General features: G+C 37.9%; 2 protein-coding genes across 2 annotated transcripts; one reads left to right on the top strand and one right to left on the bottom strand.

Moving 5' to 3' along the window:
* Nucleotides 1-1702: 1702 nt before the first annotated feature.
* Nucleotides 1703-13585, bottom strand: LOC119477576 (saccharopine dehydrogenase-like oxidoreductase). Its single transcript, XM_037751720.1, has 12 exons — nucleotides 13387-13585; nucleotides 11047-11159; nucleotides 9474-9554; nucleotides 8452-8581; nucleotides 8257-8306; nucleotides 7899-8029; nucleotides 7247-7364; nucleotides 5843-5962; nucleotides 5624-5680; nucleotides 5353-5464; nucleotides 4400-4481; nucleotides 1703-3263 (listed from the first exon to the last, which is right to left on the bottom strand). The coding sequence occupies exons 1-12, from the start codon at nucleotides 13583-13585 to the stop codon at nucleotides 3173-3175; spliced, it is 1284 nt and encodes a 427-aa protein (XP_037607648.1). The 3' UTR covers nucleotides 1703-3172.
* Nucleotides 13586-17256: 3671 nt separating this feature from the next.
* On the top strand, nucleotides 17257-24817 carry tfb2m (transcription factor B2, mitochondrial). Its single transcript, XM_037753511.1, has 10 exons — nucleotides 17257-17463; nucleotides 18027-18380; nucleotides 19399-19582; nucleotides 20295-20386; nucleotides 20516-20669; nucleotides 21027-21175; nucleotides 21502-21591; nucleotides 23011-23070; nucleotides 23173-23321; nucleotides 23499-24817. The coding sequence occupies exons 2-10, from the start codon at nucleotides 18102-18104 to the stop codon at nucleotides 23686-23688; spliced, it is 1347 nt and encodes a 448-aa protein (XP_037609439.1). The 5' UTR covers nucleotides 17257-17463; nucleotides 18027-18101; the 3' UTR covers nucleotides 23689-24817.
* Nucleotides 24818-25991: the final 1174 nt, after the last annotated feature.

Below are 25991 nucleotides of genomic sequence, written 5' to 3'. Positions count from 1 at the left end.
GTATCATCTCCGAGCATGAATACACATCTTGAGTAGAGAGAGCCGTTGAGATGAGTTGTGGACATTTTCTTTGCGGTTCCTCAGGTCGATGTAGAACGTCCAGATATTGTAGTGAAAACGATTGAGGTGTCTCGACAACTTGTGCTCTCAAAATCTCCTTCTATGGCAGCGCTCACCTCATTTAACCAGTATAGCGTGCCACTTGCCCCTTCACTCTCTGGCTGCACACTCCAAAACAAATCAGTAGCATGCAAATAGTTTGATTTGACTGTTTTTAGTGGAAAGCTGTGTATAAACAAAATATATTTGCATGAACGCATGAATGATTTTCCCTAATTTTATAGCCATTCATGACTCATTTGTCATTTTTATAACTAATCTCTATTATTTATATTATCAATATTTTAAAAATAAAAGGCACAACTTACTTTCCAACATATAAATGACTGATAAGTCTGCTGCTGCCAGACACTCAGAGGGAGCATTCAGTGAAGATACTTTGATTAAATTATCTAAAATTAAGGACTTTCATCACAGTGCTATATATTTGAAGGTACTGTATATAGCAAATATTGACATTCGCTTTTCAGTCTTTTTTTGTTGTTGTTGTTTTCATATATTAGGGACCTTTTATTATAAAGATGACAGTAGAACAATGTCAGGAAATGAAAGATGGGGGCTATGTTCCTAATCGCATACTTTTTCTTTTTACTTCTGGCACGTACTGCAGCTGCCCTTACAAAGTACGTACTGTGATTTTCTTGCAATAGTACATGGTGACGTACCACTGATGCATGACAGTTGATGCAAGACAGTTGTCTAATAGATCATAAACTAACTTGTATGACAACCTCTCCCTCTAAAATTCAGCAATGATGTAAAATAACTAGTCGACTTTCAAAATATGTTTTTATTAGGGTTGTCAAAGTTAACGCGATAATGCGTTAACACAAATTCGTTTTAACGCCACTAATTTCTTTAACGCAAATGATTTTTCCGAGGTTGTAGTGGGCTCAGTTTTAAAGCTAAAGTGAATCAAATCTAAGGAATCCATTGGTACCAACCATGTCATGTCCAAACATGCACTAAATTTTGGTGAGGAAAAACTGTCATGGTATTTTGAAAGGGGTCCCTTGACCTCTGACCTCTAGATATGTGAATGAAAATGGGTTCTATGGGTACCCACGAGTCTCCCCTTTACAGACATGACCACTTTATGATAATCACATGCAGTTTGGGGCAAGTCATAGTCAAGTCAGCAAACTGACTCAGTGACAGCTGTTGTCGTCTGTTGGGCTTGAGTTTGCCATGTTATGATTTGAGCATATTTTTTATACTAAATGCAGTACCTGAGGGTTTCTGGACATTATTTGTCATTGTTTTGTGTTGTTAATTGATTTCCAGTATTAAATATATACATACATTTGCATAAAGAAAGCATATTTGCCCACTCCCATGTTGATAAGAGTATTAAATACCTGACAAATCTCCTTTAAGGTACATTTTGAAGAGATAAAAAATGTGCAATTAATCATGATTAACTATAGACAATCATGAGATTATTCGCGTTTAAATATTTTAATTGATTGACAGCCCTAGTCTTTATAAATGTAAACTACTGATCTTGAAACCTCCTCCACTTGATAGGAAATGCGTTATGCAAATGTTTCCATAAATCGGTGAGTGAAAGACATAAGACTTCTTTCTATTAGCAGGAGTTGTTTTTTATTTATGAGGCCCATACAAAGCAAAGCACAACAAAACAAAACCCCAAAACATTTCTTGTCACGTGCACATAATGCTGAAACACTCAAAACATGAAAACAAGGACTGGGATCAACATTATCACTTTGTGGATAAAACAATTCCAGTCCATAAGAACGAAAAAACTAATAGGAAAATCACACACTAACCCTAACTCACGAACAGCAGAGAGGATCCGTTCAATCTCATGGAGTAACTCATGCCATTTTGTGCACAAACAAACAACTGGATGCATTCTCTGACAAGGCTCAAAAGTAAACGTTCGGATAGGTGAATTGTTGCAACATTCAGCTACAAAAGAAGATTGAAGAAAGTAGGATGATTTAGTGATAGTCCAACTAGTAACTGTAAAACACAAAGCAATCAGGATTTTTAGCTTACAGGCCAGAACAGGCAGGCATGTACGTGCACACACACACATACAGAAGGTTTCTACTCTGTCGACAGCTTTACTCCACTGAACCAGAACAGCACACGTACAGCTACCATGTTAATGCTACTTAGTGAGTAATGACCTTGTGCATGTGAAGCTACTGTATGTCACAAGGACAACACTTATAAAGATTGTAGTTTACTTTTCTTACACAGTTAAAGCTGACAGTTTTTAATACAGTTCGTTACATCTGTAGCACTGACTTCAACCTACTTTACTAATCCTCACATCCTGCCATGGGAAATATTGTCCAGGATCATTACATTTAGAAGCCATCAGCCTGCTGTACTGTTGCTATTTAATAACAGGGGGCGTCAAGAGAACATTTGGTTTGTTGTCGAACTATCAACACCTAAAGATGTGGCAAAAGAGAGAGTGAGTATTTTAAGGGAGTATTTTTATCCACATGATGTGGATACATCATTTGATGAAGTTGGATCATAACTTAATCTCTGTCCATACAAAATGTCACTAACCAATCTTTGGTATGATAAAAGGGCCATCTACAGGTTTTAGTGTATAGTGGTAGAGAGACTGATAATAAACCATTTACTGTCCAATTAGGTACAAATGTGAATAACAATTACATTAAGTGAACCAAATTCTCCTTTCATTAGCAATAATCATGTTAGTAGAAGGCCATGTAAAACCCATTTACACACAACTGTTTTTTTACTGTCCTTGGCTGGGAAACGCTGCTGCAGCTGTGCCATTTGTCTTATAAGCGGAGGGTTAATAGTACATTCAAGCCAAAGGGAGACGGGCAAGTTTCTGACCAAATGAAAAAGATAAATGCAGAAAGTGCCATCAAAAATGGTGTTAGAACTTAATCTGAAAGTGCGCTCCATCCCTAGTCAAGGCTCTCGTGATGAAATAGCGCTCTTTCTTCTAGTTGGAAACTTCCCAGTTGTTATTATGCAGGTTAGTAAGTGCTGAGAGAAACCTGGAGTATGGCATCAGGGAGGACGACGGACTTTAGATGACAGAGAACTGGATGCCGTGTTTGTTGAGGCGGTCCGTCAGTGTGGTTTTTGCGAAAGCAGCTCCTGGAGTATAAACTCCTCCCCTGGAAATGAAGGATAAAAAAATAATTTCATATCCAAGTCTCAGGAATTTTTATTAAGTGACATTCTTGGATTCTATGGATGTAAAAAGAAGAAATTGTTTCTCTGGCTTGTGTATTAATTGACATAAGAAAAAATATATAAACAAATATAAAATTATAAGATATATTTTAATTTATATATTATATCTTAAATATTATATAAAATAATATAAATATTTGATATATAATATATTATATATAAAAAATATAAATATTTGATATATAATATATCAATCATAATTGTTATATTAAATCATAAAATGTATTAAATTAAATAAATATATAAATTATGATAAAAACTCAATAGCTGTGTGCTGTCGTTATATTTGCTACACGGTGATCAAAAATGTTCCCAGGTAAACTCACCCTCACTTCCTAAAGGAACTTTTATGTTATGTTATTTCACAGTACTACATCTTCTGTTTTTAGTCTATTAAAATTAACAAATAATATATATTTATATAATAATTAATTATATATAATTAATATATTATTATATTAAATAATATAATAATTACAGAGCCGGGTAAGGAAGGTAATATTCAGAGAAAAACTCCTTTTTTTTATTTTCATAAAGTTACAACTTTATAATCCGGCAAATTTTAGCCACTTTAATCTCAGAGAATATTCTTTTTTTTCTCATAAATTTATTAATTATACATTTTTTTAATTATTTGGTTTTTTTTTACCTACAATGGCTCTAATAAGCCGTCATAATTAAACACATTAAATTGCCATCTGGTTTATCATAGATTATCAATCACCAAATTCCTGCGGGACTAAGGGTAAGTGCCCGTTTACATGGACTGGATAGATAGATTGAATAACCTCATTCTCATAAACCTCAACAAACAAAAACCTGGAAACCAAACGTGTGGACTGGACCTTTGATATATCAATCATCTAAATGTGTGGCCCCAGCATCAAGTCCCACACTGGCTCATCCCGGAGAATTTTACGAGTATGTAGAGATTAACTTGGGAGGAGCAAGGAATTGTGCAAAGTGAAAAATTGATTTAATAGTTCATCTTGTGTGCTATATTTGTGTGTAAAGTCATTTCCATGTCGGGCAGTAGATTTGGGGTGTGATAACTCACGTCTTGGGCAAGGCTGTGGGTTCGTTGAGGATTGTTAGGGCAGCCTGTACCATGGTGATGGGCGTGGCCACATATCCACACTCTGAGTAATAACAGAAACAAAATTAAATAACCATTAGACACAACAAGGAGGGTGTTGATTGGGTACTTGGGCTAATATGCCTCATTACCCAGCCTGGACAGAAACCATTTATAGACCACTTAACAGTTGTAGACATATATACAAATGTGTCCCAGTTTATTTTCTGTTGTAGTGTATGGTTGCGTCCGAAATTCCACACTAACATACTATTTAGTACGCTAAAACAGTGTGTGAGATTTTTTAGTATGTCCGAAACCTTAGTATGAAACCAATAGAACGCAAATTACGTACTATTTCCGGTGAAACATTACAGTATGCAATGCTGAACACTACGGCGGCATTAATATCCCACAATGCAATGCGGTAGTAGTGACAACTTTCATAACAGACAATGGCGGACAGGACAATTTAACTGTAAGTATAAGATTTCCCTTTACTAGGCGTAATATATATTTAAAATTAATTCAGACCATGGTTACACGTCTCCAACCGGCACAAAGGCTCTCAGGAAGTGATGACATAAATTACTGCTCAGTGCGTCCGAAAAGTTACATACTTATGTTTATTCACACAGAAGTATGTTGAACGATAGTTCACATATTGAGTATGTAGTGCATAGTACGCAATTTCGGACGAAGCCTATGTGAATGACATCAGCTGACAGGAAGTAAACATGGACACAAGCTGTTGCTTCGCAATGCAGTTCCGTTGAAACGGTCTATTGAATACGACTAACATGGCTGATGTTCAGATTACTGTTTTCACGTTTAAATTCTGCATTCATGGATGGTTTAAAACATTTCTATTCTTTTATAAAGGAAACCCAAGTATCTCTTTGTTACATCAAGCACAGATCAGGATTTTTAGTTACCTGGTCCCTGAACCAGTGTGCGGATCTTGGCGTTAGGTTTTCCCTGGCAGGGGTCCTGTCCCTCTGTGTAGCCCTCTCCATAGAAAGCAAACTGGAAGGATGAAGCCTCCATCTAATGGACACACACACACACACACACACACACACAACACATATCAGAAAACAGAGCATCCTCTTCTTAGCATACTTTACTACCTAAACTGAATGGATTTGTTTGCATATACATGAACAGAACTACAGGAGAGTATTAACTAAATGCATAACACCTTACCTGCTTTCTAGTTGGTCCAGCCTTGGAGAAGTATCCAAAGGAGAAGAACTCCGGGTGCTGAGAAGGTGGGTACAAACAGCAGACAGACAGATAAGCACCTAAACATTTCCCAGCACACAGTATGCGTACTCTGACTTCTTTGTTTCAATAAAAGCTGTTCTGTTATAGCCAGTTGTGAAATGTAAATTGAATTATATAACATGTGCCATGTTTGTTTACCTTGATGAGCAGGTTGCGTCCAAAACTGAACTTGACTAAGAACCAGAACATCATGCCAGTAAACATCAGCTTGACAATGTTGCCGATACCTCCTATTCCTACATACGCGCCATACTGGACCTACAGTAAACAACAACAGGTTATTTGATGAAAAACATAGAAGAGGCAGTAACATACACAATGCGTCCATGTTGGTGCCATCTTAACCTGAAAACAAGACTGTTGAGGAAGTGCTCCTACACTGTGATCACTCTTAAGGTCGTAATTAAGAACTAACTAGTTGAAGAAATTCCCTCCAGGCGCTCCTGAGATATCGCATTCACGAGAATGGGATGGACGTGAGGTCACAGTGACCTTGACCTTCGATCACACAAATCTAAATCAGTTCAAATTTTAAGACATTCCCTCCAGGCGCTCCTGAGATATCGCATTCACGAGAATGGTACAGTCGGACAGACAACCCGAAAATATAATTGCCTCGGCATAAAATGTCATAGTACAGTATTTTATTAAAAAGTCATACTATAGTATGCCATAAAAAATATCATAGTATAGAGACGGAGTGCATTCAACTTTATTTTTGTCCCCAGATGGCTATTGGTTTGACAGAAAGGCATATTACAATACATTTCAAGACATTCAGGGTTTAGCCTGGACCTCAGTAAGAGGGATCAAACTTTTTTCGATAAACAAGCTCTATTTTGATGATTTTATATGCACTCTGGCACCTTGTTTACATTCAAAGTACATGTGCATGTCTTAATCATTGAAAGATTTTAATATGTACCACAAAAACAGTTTACTTCCTGTATTAGGCCTAGTAGTTGTTAGTAATTAGTATTAGTAGCCTATTGAGTACAACTGCTATCACATTTATTGATTAGAGTTGGAAAAACAGTTATTAAATGTAATTTATGTTAATAGTGGTGGAATGTAACTAAGTACATTTACTCAAGTACTTTACTAAAGTGCAATTTTGAAGTACTTGTACTTGAGTATTTTCATTTTATGCTACTTTATGCTTCTACTAAACTACATCGCAGAGGTAAATATTGTACTTTTTAACTCTACTGCATGTATTTAATAACTTAAGTTACTTTGCAGATTCATAATAATAATATAATCAACTAATACATTATGTTGCGCCGCAGAGCTCCGAATACCTTCGAATATTACTCATCGAAGCCCAAAAAATTTGGAACAAGATAGCAGCATGTTTGTCACTAATCCCAAGTTCAAAACCAGCTTTGCCCAAAAACCTAAAATCATAATTGGTCACATCTGTGATCTGAAGTTAAACCCACTAGGGTCTCCATGATGCTTCTCTGCAAGAACAAGTGAATCATCAGAGGAAAATGAACACACAGAAAGTGTGAGTAAAGAAAACTAAAATTAAAGACTCACCGGTTTGTCCTGATATTCCTCCACCAGAAAGCGCTGAGTTCTCTTCACAACAGACGGATCGGAGCCCATAAATGGCACCGTATACTGCTGGATCTCATTACTGTAGAACAAATTTCCCCTACAAATACACACACAAAGAAATACACGCTGAGAACATTTTCAACGACGTAAAAACGTGCGGGGCAAACTGTAGTACATGTTCGTCAGTGGACTGAAGTTCCCTGATTTAACCCCAGATAAAATGATGTTTCTTATGGGGCCATTATTGTATCATTTTTGTTTGTAGCGTGTATGTCGCCTGATAAAGAACAAGAAATTGTAACCAAAATACCAGAGAAATGTTTGAGGTAATTTAGAGTGTGTTGCCACTCTATGGTTTGTCCACCAGAGAGCACTGGCAAGTTTGTTTTTCCAATTGTAAAATTTCCAGCTCAATGTCCCCTTTGTGTTTCTCAGAGTTTCCGTACTGTTGTTGTTTTAAGAGAGACATAAGACTTTTTTTAAGACTTTGCTGTCTCCAAAGGGGTTTTCAAATGTGTAGATTAGCCAACATTTTTTTCTGAATGTAAACATACTGTCTACTATATAATATTGATTTACAAGGATTTGCTTTAATTTGAAGAAAGGTAAAAGGCATCCCTACTCTACGTACCTGCGTTTCAGTTTAGAGCCAACAGTAGGGAGAGGTTTGTGATTAAACTTCCTCCTGAGACTCTGGAGCTTGTGGCCATCGGAAAAACCGTAGATGGCAGACTGCCACGTGCCATCGTGGATACATCCGCCCTGATAAGAGGGAGATAGACACACAAAGGGAGAAAATGTGGAGGAGAAAGTGAAGAGAGCATGAAATGAATGAGGGAGATGAACATAAACAAGGAGAAAGGGGAAAAACAAGACAAGTTGAGTTAAGGAGAAAAATATGTGATACCACATAAATATAAGAAATGAGTGTACAGAAATGGGGAAGATGAGGAGAAAAGTTGGGACTTATTGGTAACGTAGTTACATACTTCATCTCCTGCGCCGACAGTCAGGAAGCTCTCCACGGCGGTCAGCGTGCCTGTGGATGAACACACATACACCATGTTTTGGCACAGAAGCTAATAATAATGAATAAATCATTAATAGCAACAGAAAGAGTGAGTGGACCAATGCACATCAGTATCAGAGGGGGGAGGAAGGGGGATTTTTCAGTGTGTGCATACCCTTGAACTGCTCCCTGGTGTAGAGGACTCCCATGTCCGCAGGTATGGAGTCGAATCCACAGCTCCCTATGATGTACACACCTTTTTCAGCTGCCTGGCTGTTGTAGTTCAACTGCATGCCCTCCAGAAACTGCATAAAGCCAGACAGAAACACACAAATGTGTAGAAGCACAAATAGAAACACATACACAAGTGCTATTTTGTGTGCCTGTTAATGTTGTGTCCTGATGTGATGAAGGCGGCGTAGCTTTGTGTAGCTTTCTGAGAGCCTTTAGGAACCGAGACTGCCTCAAAACACAACCTCAAGTTAGGCTGTCAGAGTGTCTACGCATTAAACAGAACGGCATTCGATGACGAGGGAAAACTGCTGTCATGCTGCCAAGTCAGAGACACGCAACACGTCTCCCATTTAAATCAAACACGCAGTCTGACTGTTAGGACATCTGCATGATAAGATCACTGCAATGTCCACTGATAACATGCAGATAGCGACACAAGAGTTAAACTATTACTTAGCAATGTGATTAAAGTCAGAAATATATACCTTTTTAAAGCAGCAACAAATTGGTCAAAACTTAAAAATTCCAGGATATAATCATATTGTATACAAACATAGAATTGAATTTTAGAGACCCTTTAGAAAACCTCTCATTTTACTGCAGCAGGGTCTGACAGTCTGCCCCGCTCAGACCTGGTTGTGGTTCTGATGACACGCATTAAGAAGAACTATATAGAAATAGCCAGTCTTCTCCCGGAGGGTCTTGTTTACTTATGTGGGTCATATAGAGGCATCAGTATTAAATCGAGACTGTTTAATAACCACTTAAAAGTTCCTCACAGTAACTTTAACATGCATTATTAAATTAAAAGCATCTGTCGTGTTCATAAGTGTAAGATTTAGGCCCTCAAAAGAGTATGTTTTTTTTAATCAGCTAGTGTAGTATAATGCTCTTACAGTATTTGCAATGATTCATGTTGTGCACACACTATAGTAAAGAAATAATACAGCACTATGGACTTACCTGAGGCTCCCCACTGATGTCAATATGGTGGGCTCCGTTCTCCACACAGGCTTTGACCATTTGCTCGCCATAGAACCTGTACTATACACACACAAACAGATACATACACAAATTAATTAATGTTTCAATTATTCCCCCTTTCTCTCCTAATGTGGTTGATGGCTTATTCCCCATAAAATGTAGTTCTTGTCACTGCTAAATCTCTGCGGTGGGGGAGTTGCCTTATTTTCATCTGAAGAAGACTTGCAAAACTCGATCAGCCTTCGTTGACTTGTTTGATTATATGCTCATTCAGCACTATGATATGTGATATAAGAGAAGCAAACGGTACAGCATGCATGCATCGACACGTCGAGACCTTAAAGGAACTCAGTCTCAGCTTATATCTACAATGTCTTGGGTAACCACGTCATAAAACGGTTGAAACCTGTTTCTTCCCTTGCATATCACAGGACAACTGGACACCTCAAAGGTCTTTTCACTTATCATTACTACCGGACAGCCTAATCCTCCACACACACAGTCGGCCAAGTGTGAAGGTTGTATGAGGTCCCTTTGGTTACGAAACCACGATAATGCAGAAACCATATATTTCTTCATGCCTAATTCATTTTTCTACCACAAGCCAGTATCTATGTTAACCATCTCGATCCACACAATGTTGCCAGTGCAGCAACAAGTTATGATCCCTCACTGGCTTCCCCCACAGAAACACTGCAGCTGTAGGATCTAGCTCTCTCTAGACCAATCTTGTTAAACTTGTTCATTGTGCTGCCATGCGTTTCATATTATATACATGTTCAATATTACATGTACATCATATGATTTCTGTTTGTGGTCTTTGTGGTCGGTACACGGCTGACTCAAGTTATACTACGCAGACCAACTTGCAGAGCGAGGTACATTTTTCCTACTCAACACTCCTTGTTTCTGTTCTTAACACTATTATGCAAGATGTGTGCTTTACAGAATACTACTTGTCTTTCTCACCCTGGTATGCAGATTTATTACATTCATACTCATACAGGGAAAAAAAGAGTGACTTTGTGATGTCAAGATAAAAACACTGAAATTGAAAAGAAAGACAAGCCGGTCCATCTCATTTTGGCTTCAACTGTGTGCCTCCATTTTAACCAAGAAAGTGTTGCTGCTGTGTGCAATAATAGTGGGATACTGAATTACAAGAATTTGGTTTGAAACAGGAACCTGAATGATGCACACGATGCAAAGCAGTGCTGGAAACCTATTTTACATTCTGACTTAAATACAATACCGCTTATTGTGTGCTGTAACGCAGCAGCCTTCATTGTGTAAATGAAGGCTGCTTTGTGTCTGTGTGTGTGTATGTGTGTGTGTGTGTGTGTGTGTGTGTGAGAGAGAGAGAGAGACTGATGAAGAGAGAGAGACAGAGAAAAACAGGGATGGGTTGAGCTACACCGATGCCAGAGGGAGATGCCAACATGCCAATGTTGTGAGATGATATGAGGAAAAAATAGTTGGTATCATGAGACGGAGCAAGTTCTGTTCTGTGTGTTAAAGAAAAATCATTTCTGTGGAATCATCTACTACTTACAGGCCCCACGCAGTTGAGAACAATCACAGCCTGTTTGCACATGGCGGCCAGGGAGTCTGGTTCTTCCACATCTGCCACGATGATGTCCACCTCTGACCTCAGCTCGGGCTTACCTGCACACACACAGACACACGCACACTCTGTAAGGATAGGTGCTACAGTATATTTTAGGGGTGTTAGAAAATATCGATACACATGAGTATCGCGATATTCTGTTAAATAATAGGATAAATAACGCTTCAAAGTTATGCTAAATTTTGGCCAGGAAAAATAGGTCCCTTGACTTCAAGATATGTGAATGAAAATGGGTTCTATGGGTACCCATGAGTCTCCCCTTTACAGACATTTACTGGGGTCCCTAAACCGTCTTGGAATTGCATAAATTTGGTATCACTGGAACACTGAGACTCTTGTGGATCCAATAAGTCCAATTGTATTCATGTGTGATGATGTTATTCCTCCCGAGTAAAAAAAAAAAGCCATTACGTGAAATGGCTATTATGGAGACTAACACAACATAGGCTCCAAGAACACAGATAACGTACTGAAGCTTTTGCAATGCAAAAACTATACAAGCTGTTTTTAAATGTGCTACTAACTGTTAGGGGCTTGTGGTCGAAAAGGCAAATTTCTGTTTGAACAGACAAACTGCAGTTTTCAGTGTTTCCTGAATGACTGGACTAGCTAACTCGTCAGCCTGTGTGTGTGTGTTTGTTTGTGCTGTCATGGATGGGGGATTGTACAGTGAGCAGGTTTGTTCCATCAGCTGTTGTACACTCCCCGAGGAGGGAAAACTGAATAACTATCTAATCCTCTCTGGAAACTCACATTACTATCATGACAGCAGAATAGCTCCCTGGTCTTTATCTAGTCACTTAATTTTCCATGTTTAGAGTGTTGCATGGATACAAATCATCAACTTGGATAATAACTGGCATACTAAATATATTCTGTAAATAATATAAATAATAAATATTCGTTACACATTCCACATAGTAATTGCATTCAGGTGAATTATATTTATGTTTCTGTTAGAGCTGAAATTATTCGTAGGGCTGCATGATTTTGAAAAAATATCTAATTGCGATTATTTTGACTGATATTGAAACTGCGATATGATTTGCGATATTAAAGGGTATGGTCCTTTTTACATCATTATTCTCATTTTCATTGAAAAACATATTAAAATGATTATGGTGTGATTTTGCGGGGATCTGTACCAAACAAAGATGTTTTCTTAAGTCTGTAGAATGTGATTTGTAAGCGAGGATATCTCTGCAGCACCACAATATTTAATTTAAAAATGGTATTTTGCCTTACCTTTAACAAATATTGTGATTTCCTCGTCATCCTGCGATTTGAAAATTGCAGTGGGCCATATTGCGATATTGATAAAATTTTGATTAATTGTGCAGCCATAATTATTCGTCAACATGGACTCTAATTTTTTTTGCCATTTTCCAGTTACAAATAGATAAATCAATAAATTAATTGAAAAAATTATCAAGATATTAATCAATAATGAAACTAATCATTAGTGGCAGCCCTAATTTCTGTCTTTGGGGTAATCAAATGCAATTATTACTGTTAAAGCTAAACATCAGAAAATATATTGACTAAATGTTTAATAATTTACAGTATCAGGGTGTAAATATAAACCATTTCCTGGTTACTGCTTTACCAAAGCAAATAGTAACTTGCTACAGTAGATACTCAATTCAATTTCATGATTTTTTGCCAGCTGGGTAGACTAAGTAAGCAAGTACTGTCTAGACATACACCCCTGATTAAATCCAACCTTTACCCTGTTAAATGTTAAATAAATAAATATATATATATATATATATATATACATACACACATACATATATACACACATATATATACACATATATATATATATATATATATATATTTTTTTTTTAAACATTTAACAGGGTAAAGGTTGGATTTAATCATTATGGTTAGTTGAAATGACTTCACCATTAACTGCGCCCCCTAATAATAATAATAATAATAATAATAATAACAACAATAGCTTAAATTAAATGGTTAACTTTTTGTTGCAACGTCGCTTGTACTTTAGAGTTCAGTCAGAGGATTTAGGGTCAAAGTCATGTCAAACTATCAGCGAGCCTACTTAGATAGATTAGTCCTCCTGAGTCGGAGTTAAGCAATTTCCCTCTGCCTCAGAAACACAAAGTATTCCAGTAAAATCAGATAAAAGCTAAACAAACACAACATCTCCTTGCATTAGAGACGTTGCTGCTCAGATGAACTGAGAGGCTGTATCCCTGCTGCATTAGAAACACATTTAACATGCCTAGTTGAGATACATACTGAGCACTCCGGCGGCCTGCTCCAGAACTTTCTCCAGCTTCTGCTTGCTCCTGCCGGCCACGGCCCACTTCAGGTCCCCCTTCGGACCCTCGGACACGGTCCGGGCCACCTCCTCCACCACGAACTGACCCGTGAAGCCGGAGGCTCCGAAGATCACCAGGTGGTACGGCCTGCTAGTGGATGTCTCAACACGAGCCATAGTGACAGCAGAAGAAGGCTGGAGGAGCTCAGTGCGATGCTTCCTTCACCTCTCTGACAGACTGACAGACTGACAGAGGAGAGGTGCAGCGCGGCGTGCAGCTTTGACAGCGCTCTCTGCTGCTACTTCCGTAGCAACATTATGCTAATATGCTAACTGATTTAACAACAGCATTTGAGCTAGATAAACAATTAAAGAAAGTATGTAGCGTTAAGTGTGTGTTTTTGAGTATTTTTTGCATTTATAGTGATTTGTGACTTATAGCAAATTACGTTTATTTGTATTTGTTTTAGCATTTATATGTTAGCCATGGTGTTACCGTGACGACAACGTCCTCTTCTGATTGGTCCTCGCAGTAGTCGCTTGTCAATGACGACAATCAGATGCGCAGTGGTTCCGTAGCAACATTATGCTAATAAGCTAACTGAGTTAACAACAGAGGTAGTTTTTTATGCTACATACTTAACACTTAATACAACACTTAAAGGAAGTATGTTGCGTTAAGTGTGTGTTTTTGAGTCTTTTTTGTATTTCTAGTAATTTGTGACCTCTAGCAAATGACATTTATTTTTTTTATCTATTTTTTATTTTTTATTTTTTTTTAAGTTTTATTTTTAATTTTTTTTTTTTAATTTATTTAATTTTTATTTATTTATTTATTTATTTTTTTTATATATATATATATATATATATATATATTTATTTTATTTTATTTATTTATTTTATTTTTTTTAATTAATTTAATTTTTTAATGGCTTATTTATTTATTTTTTAATTTTTGATTGAAGATAATTCATTTACAAAGGTGTTCTGAGAGATAACTTCTGCACCTCCTCACGGCTCTGTTTTTTCTTCTTTTTTTTCTTTCAAAATGACAGTAGGGGAGAGTGGGGTAAGATGAGCCAGTGGGTAAGTTGACCCACCCCCTCTATCTTGGCAACTGTGATTATGTTTTGTCATGTGACCATTATTTTAGGAAGTACCCATCATTTCTATCTTGCTGTGATGGAGTTAAGCACATGGGAGAAGTAGTAAGTACTTTTTTACACCAAAAACAGTTTTTTCCCAGTCAAAGTAAATTTTCTGCATGTCAGGAATAATGGATGTTAGATCAAAGCAAATTTATCCAGGTCTAAAAAAATATATTATACACGTTGGTGATTTACTAAGGTATAACACCATGTTAATCCCTTCGCTAAAGATTAGCCTGAATTGCTAAACTAGGCCATTTTTTCCAAAATGGTAGCTATGGGGCAAAGTGAGCCAAAGGCTATGGGGTAAGTTGAGCCAATGGCTCACTAATATTCTACTGTTATTCCGAGCCACTGGCTCAATTTACCCCACCATAAATTAACCAAATTAATTATCTGAAGTATAAAATGGTATTACCGTTGAGTGTTACACAACTTGGTTTGATTTTTTTATGTGTTAACCTTTATAGAAGAGGGAGATAAAGGAAGTTAAAACAGTTGGTTACAGTGGAACAGCAGAGGCAAAGAGGGTCCTCACAGAGGAGGTAGAGAAGGAGCTTGCAGACCATATCAAGAAGCTGGCTGAACAGTTCCACGGCTTTACTCCAAAGAAATGCTGTGAACTGGCATTGGAATTGGCAGAAAGAAGGTAGGCCTAGGTCAAACCAAAGACCAAGACGAAAATCACAGCGTACAGCAGTTCTGAGGAGAGTGTGATGCCATCCCATTTGATGACACTTCTGAGCATGAGAGTTCTAATGATGAGAGAAGTGAATCAGACATCACAGATCTGTTAGTTGGTGACTTTGTCATAGTAAACTTTGTATCCAAAGGCAGAAGCTACCATTACATTGGCTTGGTTGAGAGCCTGGAGGGCAACGAAGTGAGTGCAAGATTTCTCAGAAGAATCCGGGGGAACACTTGATGTGAGAAGCCCACCTTTGCATTCAAGGAAAAGGATGAGGCATCTTTTCTGCTGAGTGATGTGCTGAAGAAGCTACCTCAACCTCAAAAGGCTGGATGAACTGCAAGGAGGGAGCAACAGTTCATATTTCCCTGCAACCTTGACGACTGGAATATAGTCGAATATTGAATGATATTTTGATTGTTCAATGGTCTTGAAACTCACTGGTGGTTTGTTCTCAAAAGTTCATAACTGTGAAACTGTTTGTTAACACACTTATGCTGAGGTTTAAACTTAAAAACTCAGATGTTCAGTTTACCCCACGATGGCTCAACTTACCCACTGACTCGGATCAACTTACCCCTTACCTGGGGCAAGTTGAGCCACAGGAGCACTTTTTTTGGGAAGGTAATTTTTTTCAGACAGCTTTGTTATAGATGCATGCTGATCATTTCATTTGATAGGAGAGATCCTGAATTTAAGGTTCATGTTTTCATTTTACTTCTGTCTCATTTTTCCTAACCTCGAGGACAGCATAAGTAAAAATTGGCTCATCTTACCCCACTCTCCCCTATACATAATAACAGCAGAAAACATTAAAAACAGAAGAAGCATAGCGAAAACATAAACAAAGAGCTGTGCCACACATAAAAGGACAACAGAAATGAAACAAAATCAACATAAAATAAAAAAGACCACGCGAGAGTATGACAATAATTTCACTTAAAAACTTAAAAACATTCATGTTTTCATTGCTTTTTTGTTTTGTGAGGAAGAACTTGTTGACAGATAAAGATCCATTTCTTTCATAAATACAAAGAAATTAGGCTTTTTTTTGGATTTTTTCTGAATGTGGAACTTTGCGAGAATTAAAATTAAATTAATAAGAAAAAATGCATTACTGTCTTTGTCACTGTAACCATAGCAACCAAATATAATATTTCTCTAGTACAGTGCAAAATCTTCCCACAATTCACATGTAAATTTACAGGACCAGAATAAATGAGAGCAAGTTTCAGGAAGTGATTCGCAGAAGGAACAATTTACATCTATATGTCACTCTTTAACTTCTGTAAGAAATGTTTCACTGGATAGAATCTGTGGATCAACCTAAATGACACCTCTTTTACCTGATTTGTTAGAAGGAACTTTTGCGGTAAGGACCAAACTTACTTCAAGTCAATATCACTAACAAGATTACTCCAATAAAATGTTGCTGCCAGAATAGAAACCATGCTGCTCTGAAACAAGGCCCTGATCCTGGAGTTCATACCTCTATTAACAGAGAAACAGACTTTAGCTGACGGAGATTGAATTGGGTCAGGGGGGCGACACTAACAAGGGCGGAGAGTGGTCAGCATTCTTCAATAACATGTACAAACCAGATGGGATAGCATCAAAAACTATAGAAAATGATTTTGGGGTTATTGGTATTTAGTACCTGGCGAGAAATTCTGAGTAATTATAAAGTAGTCCTTCTCTATTAAACAACTGACTCACAAGTATAATACCATTGTTAAACCATTTATCATAAAATAATATAATAATAATAATATAATAATATTTTTATTTGTATTATTATTATATCTAAATGACAGTATTTATAGTAACAGCATAAAACATTAAAAACATTTACATACAAAATAACTATAGCGAAAACATAAACAAAGAGCTGTGCCAAACATAAAAAGACAACAGAAATTAAACAAAAACATAAAATATATATATTATAATTATTATAATTTGTTTTATCATTTCCATGTTAGCCATGGTGTTACCGTGACAACTTCCTCAAGCTTCTGATTGGTCCTCGCAGTAGTCGCTTGTCAATGACGGCAATCAGATGCGCCTGCAGCACGACGTGAGTTACACAAAACAAGTGCTGGGGTCGACAACAACGAGGCTCAATGTCACAGAGGTTTACCAGCCAACAGAGAGAGAAGAGACACTCTTAAATAACCAATGTCGTTTGTTTGGATATAGTTGGGATAATCTTCAAAAAGGTATGTCTGTGTTTCTCCAGATAAAGCGACATTAAAAGCATTTTAGTTGTAAACGACGTTAGCGTACAGCTAGCCAACTTTGATTCTGTCTCTATCATCAAGCTGTTCTTCCTGTAGCAGATTGTGTGTGAGATTATATTGTTCCTCTTTGTGGTGATCCGATGAGCAAAGTGTGTGAATCTACAGGCTGAAGGACAGTGAATACCTCTCCAGTGAAGCCATCACATGTTAGGGAGAAGTAGCTTACCTCCCCACGTGCTAGTATAACATATTGTACTCACTTTGGCACACATGTGATTTTCAAGATTCAAGAGTTTTATTTGCCATTTGCACCTAATAAGTACATTGGAATCTGAGCCGTTTACACCAAGTCAGCTTTAAGAAAAGAAGCCAGTCATTTACAATTGTATCCACTGTATATGTGTCTACCCTTTTAGATGCGTTAGTTAAACACCAGGTTAACCATTTAATGATAGTACATGTTTAAATCTAAATTAGTGTCACTCAAATGTCTGTTATTCATCTTAACATCGCTTGTCCCTTTTCCTCCCCATTCTCTCTAGACAATGATCTCTTGAGGAGGTCCCCCAATCTCCCTCCCCCTTCCTCCTCTGTAGTTACAGATCCACTGGTCCACCATGTCCACCCAGATTTGTAGAGTGGTGGAGCTGATGACGCGCTCTGCTTGCTGCCAGAACATCAGAAGAAGATCGTGTTTGCACAAGGCGGTGTTGGCCCCTGTGGGTTATTCTGGCCTCTGTGTCCCTGGGGCTCCTGTGCTTCATAGAAGAGCCTACAGCCTGGATTCTCTCTCTTCGGGTCCTGGTCGGCCTACAAGCTCCCAGCAGCCTCGTGCAGAGAGGACATCGCCCTCCTTAGCGCTCACACACAGGAACCTGTCTGCTGTGACTGTACAGGTGGGCAGTTGTCTTTGGCTTTCCTTCATTTTAGACACTAGTCTTCCACTGCAGCCTAGTGTATGTGAAGTTCTAATGAGATGCCTGTCTGCTTTACCTTACGTTTAGTTAAGGAACAAATATTTTTATTGCATCACAGATGGGACACACATCTTTTTTAGTGAAAAATAATCAATGAAACAATCTTAAATAAGACAGTCATAAATCATAAAGTCCCCTGCATAAATAAAGGCTAAACATTGTGTTGGGCTCACTTGTCTACCACGACGGTGAGCTAGACAGCCTTTTCAATTCACTTTTGAGGATATTAACGATTATTCCGATAATGTAGATTCACCACAATCAACTTACAGTATTTTGAGTGTTTTTAATCATGATCTGTGATAAAATCTTATATCGTCCCATCCCCAGTCTGTACCCATTAATGTGAAATTATGGGGAAATTTCCACTTTTAAGGAATTTTGTAACTACGGCACATGTTTTTGTGGTATGTGCATGTTGTATTTTCACATATGGTCCAGCTAATCCACCATTTTCAAGTCATTTGTGTTGGTTGCAGTTGTGTGGTTGAATCTGCTCCTGCATTATGCAGCTGTTTTTCCTGGATTGTTGAGGTGCGCAACACATACTGTAGATGTGCTCTGACCCTGCACCCAGCCCAAAAGTTTTACCCCAAAACAACAGTGGTTAGCCTGGAAGTTGACACTTTTGTTTTCTAGTTAGCTGTATTCTGTTACTGTCTGCAGCTGCAATGCTCAAATTCTGCCTCAGGGATGATAACTTTTCAATTTCTATGGTTTTATCATAATACACTGTGTAATTCTTGAGGTTTTCCTGGCTACTTGAACCACTTTGTGTGACGAGAAAATGAGAGTATTGATAGAAATCTTGAATTTGTGCAGTAAACTAAAAAAATAATAGCGAAAAACATTGACCGTAGTTCCCAATATACTATGAGCTTTTTCACATATGATATCAATGTTTTCACTCTCTATGTGCATTTTTGTCTTTCTCCAGGGCCAATGTCGTCCTCTTTGCCGGTATGACTTCCTGGACCTTGGGGAGGTAGAGGAGAACGTACGCCTTGCTCAGGCCTGTAAAAAGATCCGACACTTCATAGTGGACCCAGACCTGGCTGAACTGGTAGCACAGCATGTAGGACCTGAGGATGCTAAAACTGTTATCTTCGAATGTAATCCGGGTATGTATTTTGTATAATTTCAGTCAAAGTCAGTGCGAAACTTTTGCGAGTGCATTTGGTGTGTAACTTCAATCTAATTTGGCACAAATATTGACAAACTAAACAATTTATTTTTGACTTGGTTGAAATAAAGAAAAATATGTGTATTAAAGTTAGACTTGTTCCAATACCAGTATTGGAAATGTGTCAGATACTGCCCAAAATTCAGTATCAGGTATTGGCGAGTACGCCAGTCTATGCACCGATCCGATACCATCATTTATTGTCCCAGAAAAACTTGTTTCAACCGGAAATCAGTTCTTCTTCGTCACTCCAAAACAGTAGCCTTCACTGTGTCGTCGTCCTGGATGTATCATGTCTGCCACTGGCCACTACCGTTTTAGAGCAGCAAAGAAGAACTGATTGCAGGTAGTTTGTTACGTGACGATAGCAAACAACAACTAGTGGAGAGTGTAACGGTAACCGTAGTCAGAGTGAGGAAAATATCAGCCATTTGGCAATATTTCACAGTGGAAAATCCAACAAGTTAAACAGCGTTATGTACAGTATGTACTGGTATTGGCAGATATTGCAAGTTCACGTATCGGAATCAGTATCAGGAATGACAAAATGGTATCAGAACATCTCTAATTAAAGTTTGTGCACAGTATATAAGTCTTGTCCATGAAACAACAATGAATTGATGGGCTGTGCTTGTGTCTGTCTCTCTTAGGTCCTGGGGTGTTGACTAAGACTCTGCTAAATGCTGGAGCTCAGAGGGTTGTGGCTCTTGAAGGGGATAAGTTCTTCCTACATGATCTACAGGTAACACAATAATCTCTACGCGTCAAATGACATTTTGTATCCTTAACGCTATTATTTCATTTCGATGTAATTTCTACAATTAATACATTTTCCATTATGCAGCCAATAAACAATGTTTTCATGTTGTAGGAGTTGGAAGGTCGTCTTGATGGTCAGCTGGAAGTGGTTCACTGTGACTACTTTAAACTGGACCCCATTGGCACTGGAAACATTAGACCACCTGCCATGTTCACTGACAAATTATTCACTGACCTGGGAATATCGGAGGCTAACTGGACTGATGGTGAGCTATGCTGCAAATCAATCTCTCACACAAACATAAACACGAAGGGTTTTTCGCTCCTTTTAATTGAGCCTCTCTGGCTGCAAACAAATCCCAACTCGTTCATACAGTATTTTTCTTACGCTTTCCATGAGTCCTAACCTTGAACATACCAAAACCATTTGATTGGTGGAATTTTTCCATCTTCTCGCAGGTTTCAAACATTTTAAGTTAAATGTTTTTAGAATCAAAAATCACATTGCGTCAGTGTAATAACTTGGTATGTAGCTTTTACACAATAACACACTTAAACTGATTGAACACTATGCATTGTATCGTGTGCCATGTGTTCATGTGTGTGTGTGTGTGTCTCTCTAGACGTCCCAGTGAAGGTGGTGGGTATCCTGCCTCTGCGAAATGAGCGTGGCATGCTGCTGAGGATGGTTTACGCTTTGTTTGAACGGCTGTCCATCTACAGATACGGAAGAATCGAGCTCAACCTCTTCATAAGCGAGAAGGAATACCTGGTAAAAGAACAAGAGCATTTTAACCTCTCCACATTTGTAGAAATGAGAACCAGTTTGATCACAGCATATAACCTGGTATGTGTTTGTTTTGTATGAGGATGGAGCAGGTTACACCCATGCTCACACCCCTTGTTTTCATTTGAGACGGCTTTAAACCAGCTCCAATCTATACTTAGTTACTGCTGCACCTCTCAGTACAAACATCAGCTTTGGAGATCTGCCCTGAAAATTGCTGATGATATCCATGCTGACAACACAGTCACTAGTTGAAAGCTGGGAGAGACTTAAGTCTGGTTACTTAAATGATCTGATTATTTCTCCATCAGAAAATGGTGTCACCTCCAGGTGACATGATGAACTACATAGCATTCAGTGTCCTCTGGCAGATGGCCTGTGATATCGAACTACTGCACAAGGTACAGTATGAGGGAGGGTGACAGAGAACATTTTGTTGATTATGCAAATATATTAAAAACAGTAAGGTTGACATTTAAACTAGGGCTGTCAAAAGTTGGAGACACTGGCATCATATGAAACTATAAAACAAAAGGAATCCATTGATACCAACCATGTCATGCTAGATTGATATGAATGAGGCTAAATAACGCTCCAAACGTGCGCTAAATTTTGATGAGGAAAAACTGTCATGGCCATTTTCAAAGGGGTCCTTTGACCTCTGACCTCAATGATTTGAGCATATTTTTTATGCTAAATGCAGTACCTGTGAGGGTTTTTCTGGACAATATTTATCATTGTTCTGTGTTCATTGATTTCCAATAAAAAATATATACCGTACATACATTTGCATACAGCAAGCATATTTGTCCACTCCCATGTTGATAAGAGTATTAAATACTTGACAAATCTCCCTTTAAGGTACATTTTGAACAGATAAAAAATGTGGGATTAATTTGCAATTAACTATGGACAATCGTGATTAAATATTTGAATCGATTGACAGCCCTAGTGATTATGCAAATGTATAAAAACCAGTAAGGTTGACATTGTTGCAGTTGTTTACAGCAAAAAAACAAAAAAGTATTTTTAAGTTAAGTTAAAAGCATGTTAGAGGCTGTGTCTTAAATCATTCACTCATTCACTACTCCCAGTCCCTACTCACTATCCAGGGAGTTCTATGTAGAGGATGATATAGTGAGAACATTGGCAAAATTAAAAAACGCTTTCAGACACTACTCAGGTCATTTTCTCTGCGCCGTTAATTACGTCATTGCTGTCGTACAATTAAAACATGCCAGATCAACATCGCATATGTGTTTATTGTGAAAGGTAAGAACAGCCATTGTCAAAGTGGGGGCAATAAGCGTATTTTCCCAAATTTAATAAATACAAAGTACTTTGTGGCTGTTTGCTTTGTAATGCGCTACTCTTCTCACATTAATCATATTATTTTCGCGCCACAACTCATGGATTTGTCTCAATCGTGCCTGCCATTTTTCCTTCAGTGCAAAGCGTGATGGTATATAGTGCTTGGTTAGTGACTATCGTTGTCCACTACCTTTCATGATGCATTGTGGGATACTTTGAGTCCATTATATAGGGTATTATAATTCTCAATATACATTCGGACAGCACTACAAAATGGTGATCTGACTGTATAGTCCACTATATAGTGACTATATACTGTAGTTCACTATATAGTGAGTAGTGAATGATTTCGGAAATAGCCAGTTTCTCTTTTTTTTATATTTCTTTGAAGCTAATGCCGGGATCGTGCTATTAAAGCTTCCGTATTTGCACACATTTTCAACATAAAGGGGGTAAATCTGATTGAAAGACTCTTCTAGTTGTCAACCTCCTCATCTCTGTCTGTGCAGGAGCCCTGGGAGTCATTTGTGAGGTCTTCAAAATCGAGAGCACCCATCCCTAAGAGCAGGGTAAGGAAGAGAACAGACTCAATAACAGCAATGTAAAGTTGATTGGAATTTGTCTAATTATTAAAATGTCTCCTCTCGTCCTCTGCCTCCGTCCCCCCTCAGCTTCCCAACGACCACATGTGCCTGGTGCGTCTGCGTCCGCGGGCTGATCTGTTCTCCGCAGGCCTCACGCCTTCTAATGCTTCAACGCTGCTGATGATGATCAAACAGTGTCTGGCAAAGAAGAAGGTCAAGCTCATTGACAGGCTCAAGTAAGCAACACACACACAGCTATTGAGTCAGACCTGTAGTCAACACATTGCACTGTGTCTGCAAGTGTTCCACTAAGTACATCCATACTATAGTAGTATTATAGGCTGTTCCAGTCCAGATCTTCTGACCTTATTCTCCTCTTGCTTATTCCTCCTCTCCTTTGTTTTTTTTCCTAGTCTGTGGTCTCCAGACAGTGGGAGTAAGCTGTTATCGGAGTTGGGCATCCCGGATGACATACTAACAGGCCATGTATTTCCAGAGGAGTATCTTCGACTGTTCCAGCTGATGGACAAGAGTCAGGACTTCAAACAGAGCTGGCTTTATGAAGAGATTCTGGAGAACACACAGAGGCAGGGTTGGGGCTAAATTATAGACATACAGGTCATGTGTATAGTTTTTATAGAAATGAAATACAAAAGTAAACAAAAACACATGTATAATAATGTAATGAGAATAATATAATGTTTGATATGGTAAAACGGGGGGACACATACGTACGAACATACGAAGATGCATAGGTACATACAGAAACACACAAAATAATAATAAGTTAAATGCTCATGAAATGGACGCAGCAGAATAACTTGAGTGACTGAAATGTTTGTGACTTACTGTACTTTAGGTCAAAAGAGGAATGACTTCAAATGAGCCTCTGTGTTGTCCTGAACTGGGATTCCCATGAGTTGATATTTAAGACAAAATCTCAGAAGTAGAAATGGTTCTTTTTGAGGAGAAAAGTTGAGTTTCTGCAGTAAAGAAAATTCAAAATGTGTTGTAGAATAATGGTCTTATGATTTAGTTTCATTCTGTAAAAGAAAAATCCCTGCATGAAGACAACAGCAGCATGTCCAAGGGGGCTGAATAAAAATGCCTCATAGATGCACTAGGTCATGCAAATTATATTATAATTCAGAAATGTGCATATACTCAAATTATGAATACAACTGTAGTTTTGCTGATGCAGTATACTGTGACCGCGGTGTCACAACACAATCGTCCGTGTATCTTGTATTGCATAATTTTCCAAACCAAGCGTAGCAGTTCAGGAAGAATGATTTTTTTCACTGTAAGTCTGTATATTTTTGTACATCCATTGTGCGTGCATAAGCTTTAAATGTCTTGTATGTCTTATGGATTGTGTAAGCTGTGTGTGTGTGTAATATGATTTTTAAAGAAATCATTAAATCAGAATTTTGATATGTAGTGTGAGGAGAAATTGATTTCAGTTTTACTAAGTGCTCGCACCATCGATGCTCTTAATTTTGATGAGTCTGGGTGTAATGGCCTACTTTTCTTCCCTGATTGCATACATTGAAAACATGGTGATTTAGTAGGTTGGTCATATGCTTTTGAAATATTTCTATTTTTGGAACGGTGTGCCCATATATAGGTCATGAAAGCTTGATTTATCTGACTTCATGTCATACGTGCAAAGCAATAATACATCTGAACAAAAATATAGGTTCTTGAATAAATTATTTTACTGTAAAGACCATGTGGTAGATCTGATTGTCTGCCTTTTTTCAATTAATACAGGGTTTTGGAGAAAGGTTGCTTGGAGGAGTCCACTCTTCACACAGTATTTTGTGAAGCTTTTCGTATCTCAATTCATCCAACTGTCCCCAAAGCACTGTAAACATTGGCTTTACCAACACCATAAAGTGAAAATAGGTCATTTTAGAGAACACTGGATTAAAGCTGCAGTGGGTAAAAATGGAGCAAATAAGATTGAAAGTTATTTTTATAAAACGGTCACTATATCCTGACAGTAATGCATGAGATGGGCATCTGCAAGAGATGGAGCCTTGCCTTCTCTGAGCAACTGTCAATCACTCTCAAACTCTGATTAAAAAACGGTCAAACTAGGCAGCGCTGATCAAATATGAATCAATATTCTGTTACTGTAATGCCTATTTCTCTCTTCAGATGTTTTCAGAAACATCTTGTAGTGTACTGTTTAGCTGTAAAATGAGAAAGTTTGTGAGCCATGTTGATCAGTTGAAGAACTACCAAGCACCGCCCACGAGCCGGAGCACAGCCAATAGGAACGCTCTCTCTCTAAAATGACCTGTGATTGGCCAAAGTCTCCCGGGCTAGATTTTTAAAGCCTGAAAACAGAGCCATGAGGAGGTGCAGAAGTCTAGTTTTCTCTCAGAGCACTTGAATCACAATATGCTGAAAGGTTATTATGGATTTTTTAGCCTAATGATGCCAAACATATTCTGTTTACTGCAAGTTTAAAGAGAAAAAAGTGAGATTTTCATGTTTTTTTATTATAAAGCAGGCTTAAGTCCTATATAAATACTGTGAAAGTATTGGAACATTCAATCCACAGGGAAATACACACAGCCCGTATTCAGAAATTCTGCATTTGAAACAAGCTGTCAGGATTTCTGCCCATTCGTGATGTCACGAATATACAATATTTAGACCCTTTACAGAATTTTAAACGCAAACATTCTAAATGTGTCCCAGTTTATTCCTGGTTGCAGTTTATGTAACCAGGACAGATAATAATGCACACAGTGCACTTTCATAGACTAAGCTACTGGAGTTACCCTGCACTATACTCATTTTTAACCGTCTCTTCTGCACTATATTCACTTTTTTAAAAATCTTGTAACACAGCCTTTACCCTGCACTATACTCAGTTTTAACAGTTTTCTTCA

Source organism: Sebastes umbrosus, chromosome 2 (assembly GCF_015220745.1).
Source record: "Sebastes umbrosus isolate fSebUmb1 chromosome 2, fSebUmb1.pri, whole genome shotgun sequence".
NCBI lineage: Eukaryota > Metazoa > Chordata > Actinopteri > Perciformes > Sebastidae > Sebastes > Sebastes umbrosus.
Note: the sequence above shows the minus strand (reverse complement) of the source record. Positions and strands in the feature narration are given on the sequence as shown.

Bases quoted from the DNA above. Each gene is read 5' to 3' on its own strand.
- LOC119477576 (XM_037751720.1), bottom strand. From the start codon at position 13,585: ATGGCTCGTGTTGAGACATCCACTAGCAGGCCGTACCACCTGGTGATC. The intron at 9,555-11,046 runs GTAAGTAGTAGA...GTGTGTGTATAG, and splicing joins TTCTCAACTGCGTGGGGCCT to TACAGGTTCTATGGCGAGCA. The intron at 7,365-7,898 runs GTACGTAGAGTA...GTGTATTTGTAG, and splicing joins GGCTCTAAACTGAAACGCAG to GGGAAATTTGTTCTACAGTA.
- tfb2m (XM_037753511.1), top strand. From the start codon at position 18,102: ATGTCCACCCAGATTTGTAGAGTGGTGGAGCTGATGACGCGCTCTGCT. The intron at 18,381-19,398 runs GTGGGCAGTTGT...GTCTTTCTCCAG, and splicing joins TGTCTGCTGTGACTGTACAG to GGCCAATGTCGTCCTCTTTG. The intron at 20,670-21,026 runs GTGAGCTATGCT...GTGTCTCTCTAG, and splicing joins GGAGGCTAACTGGACTGATG to ACGTCCCAGTGAAGGTGGTG.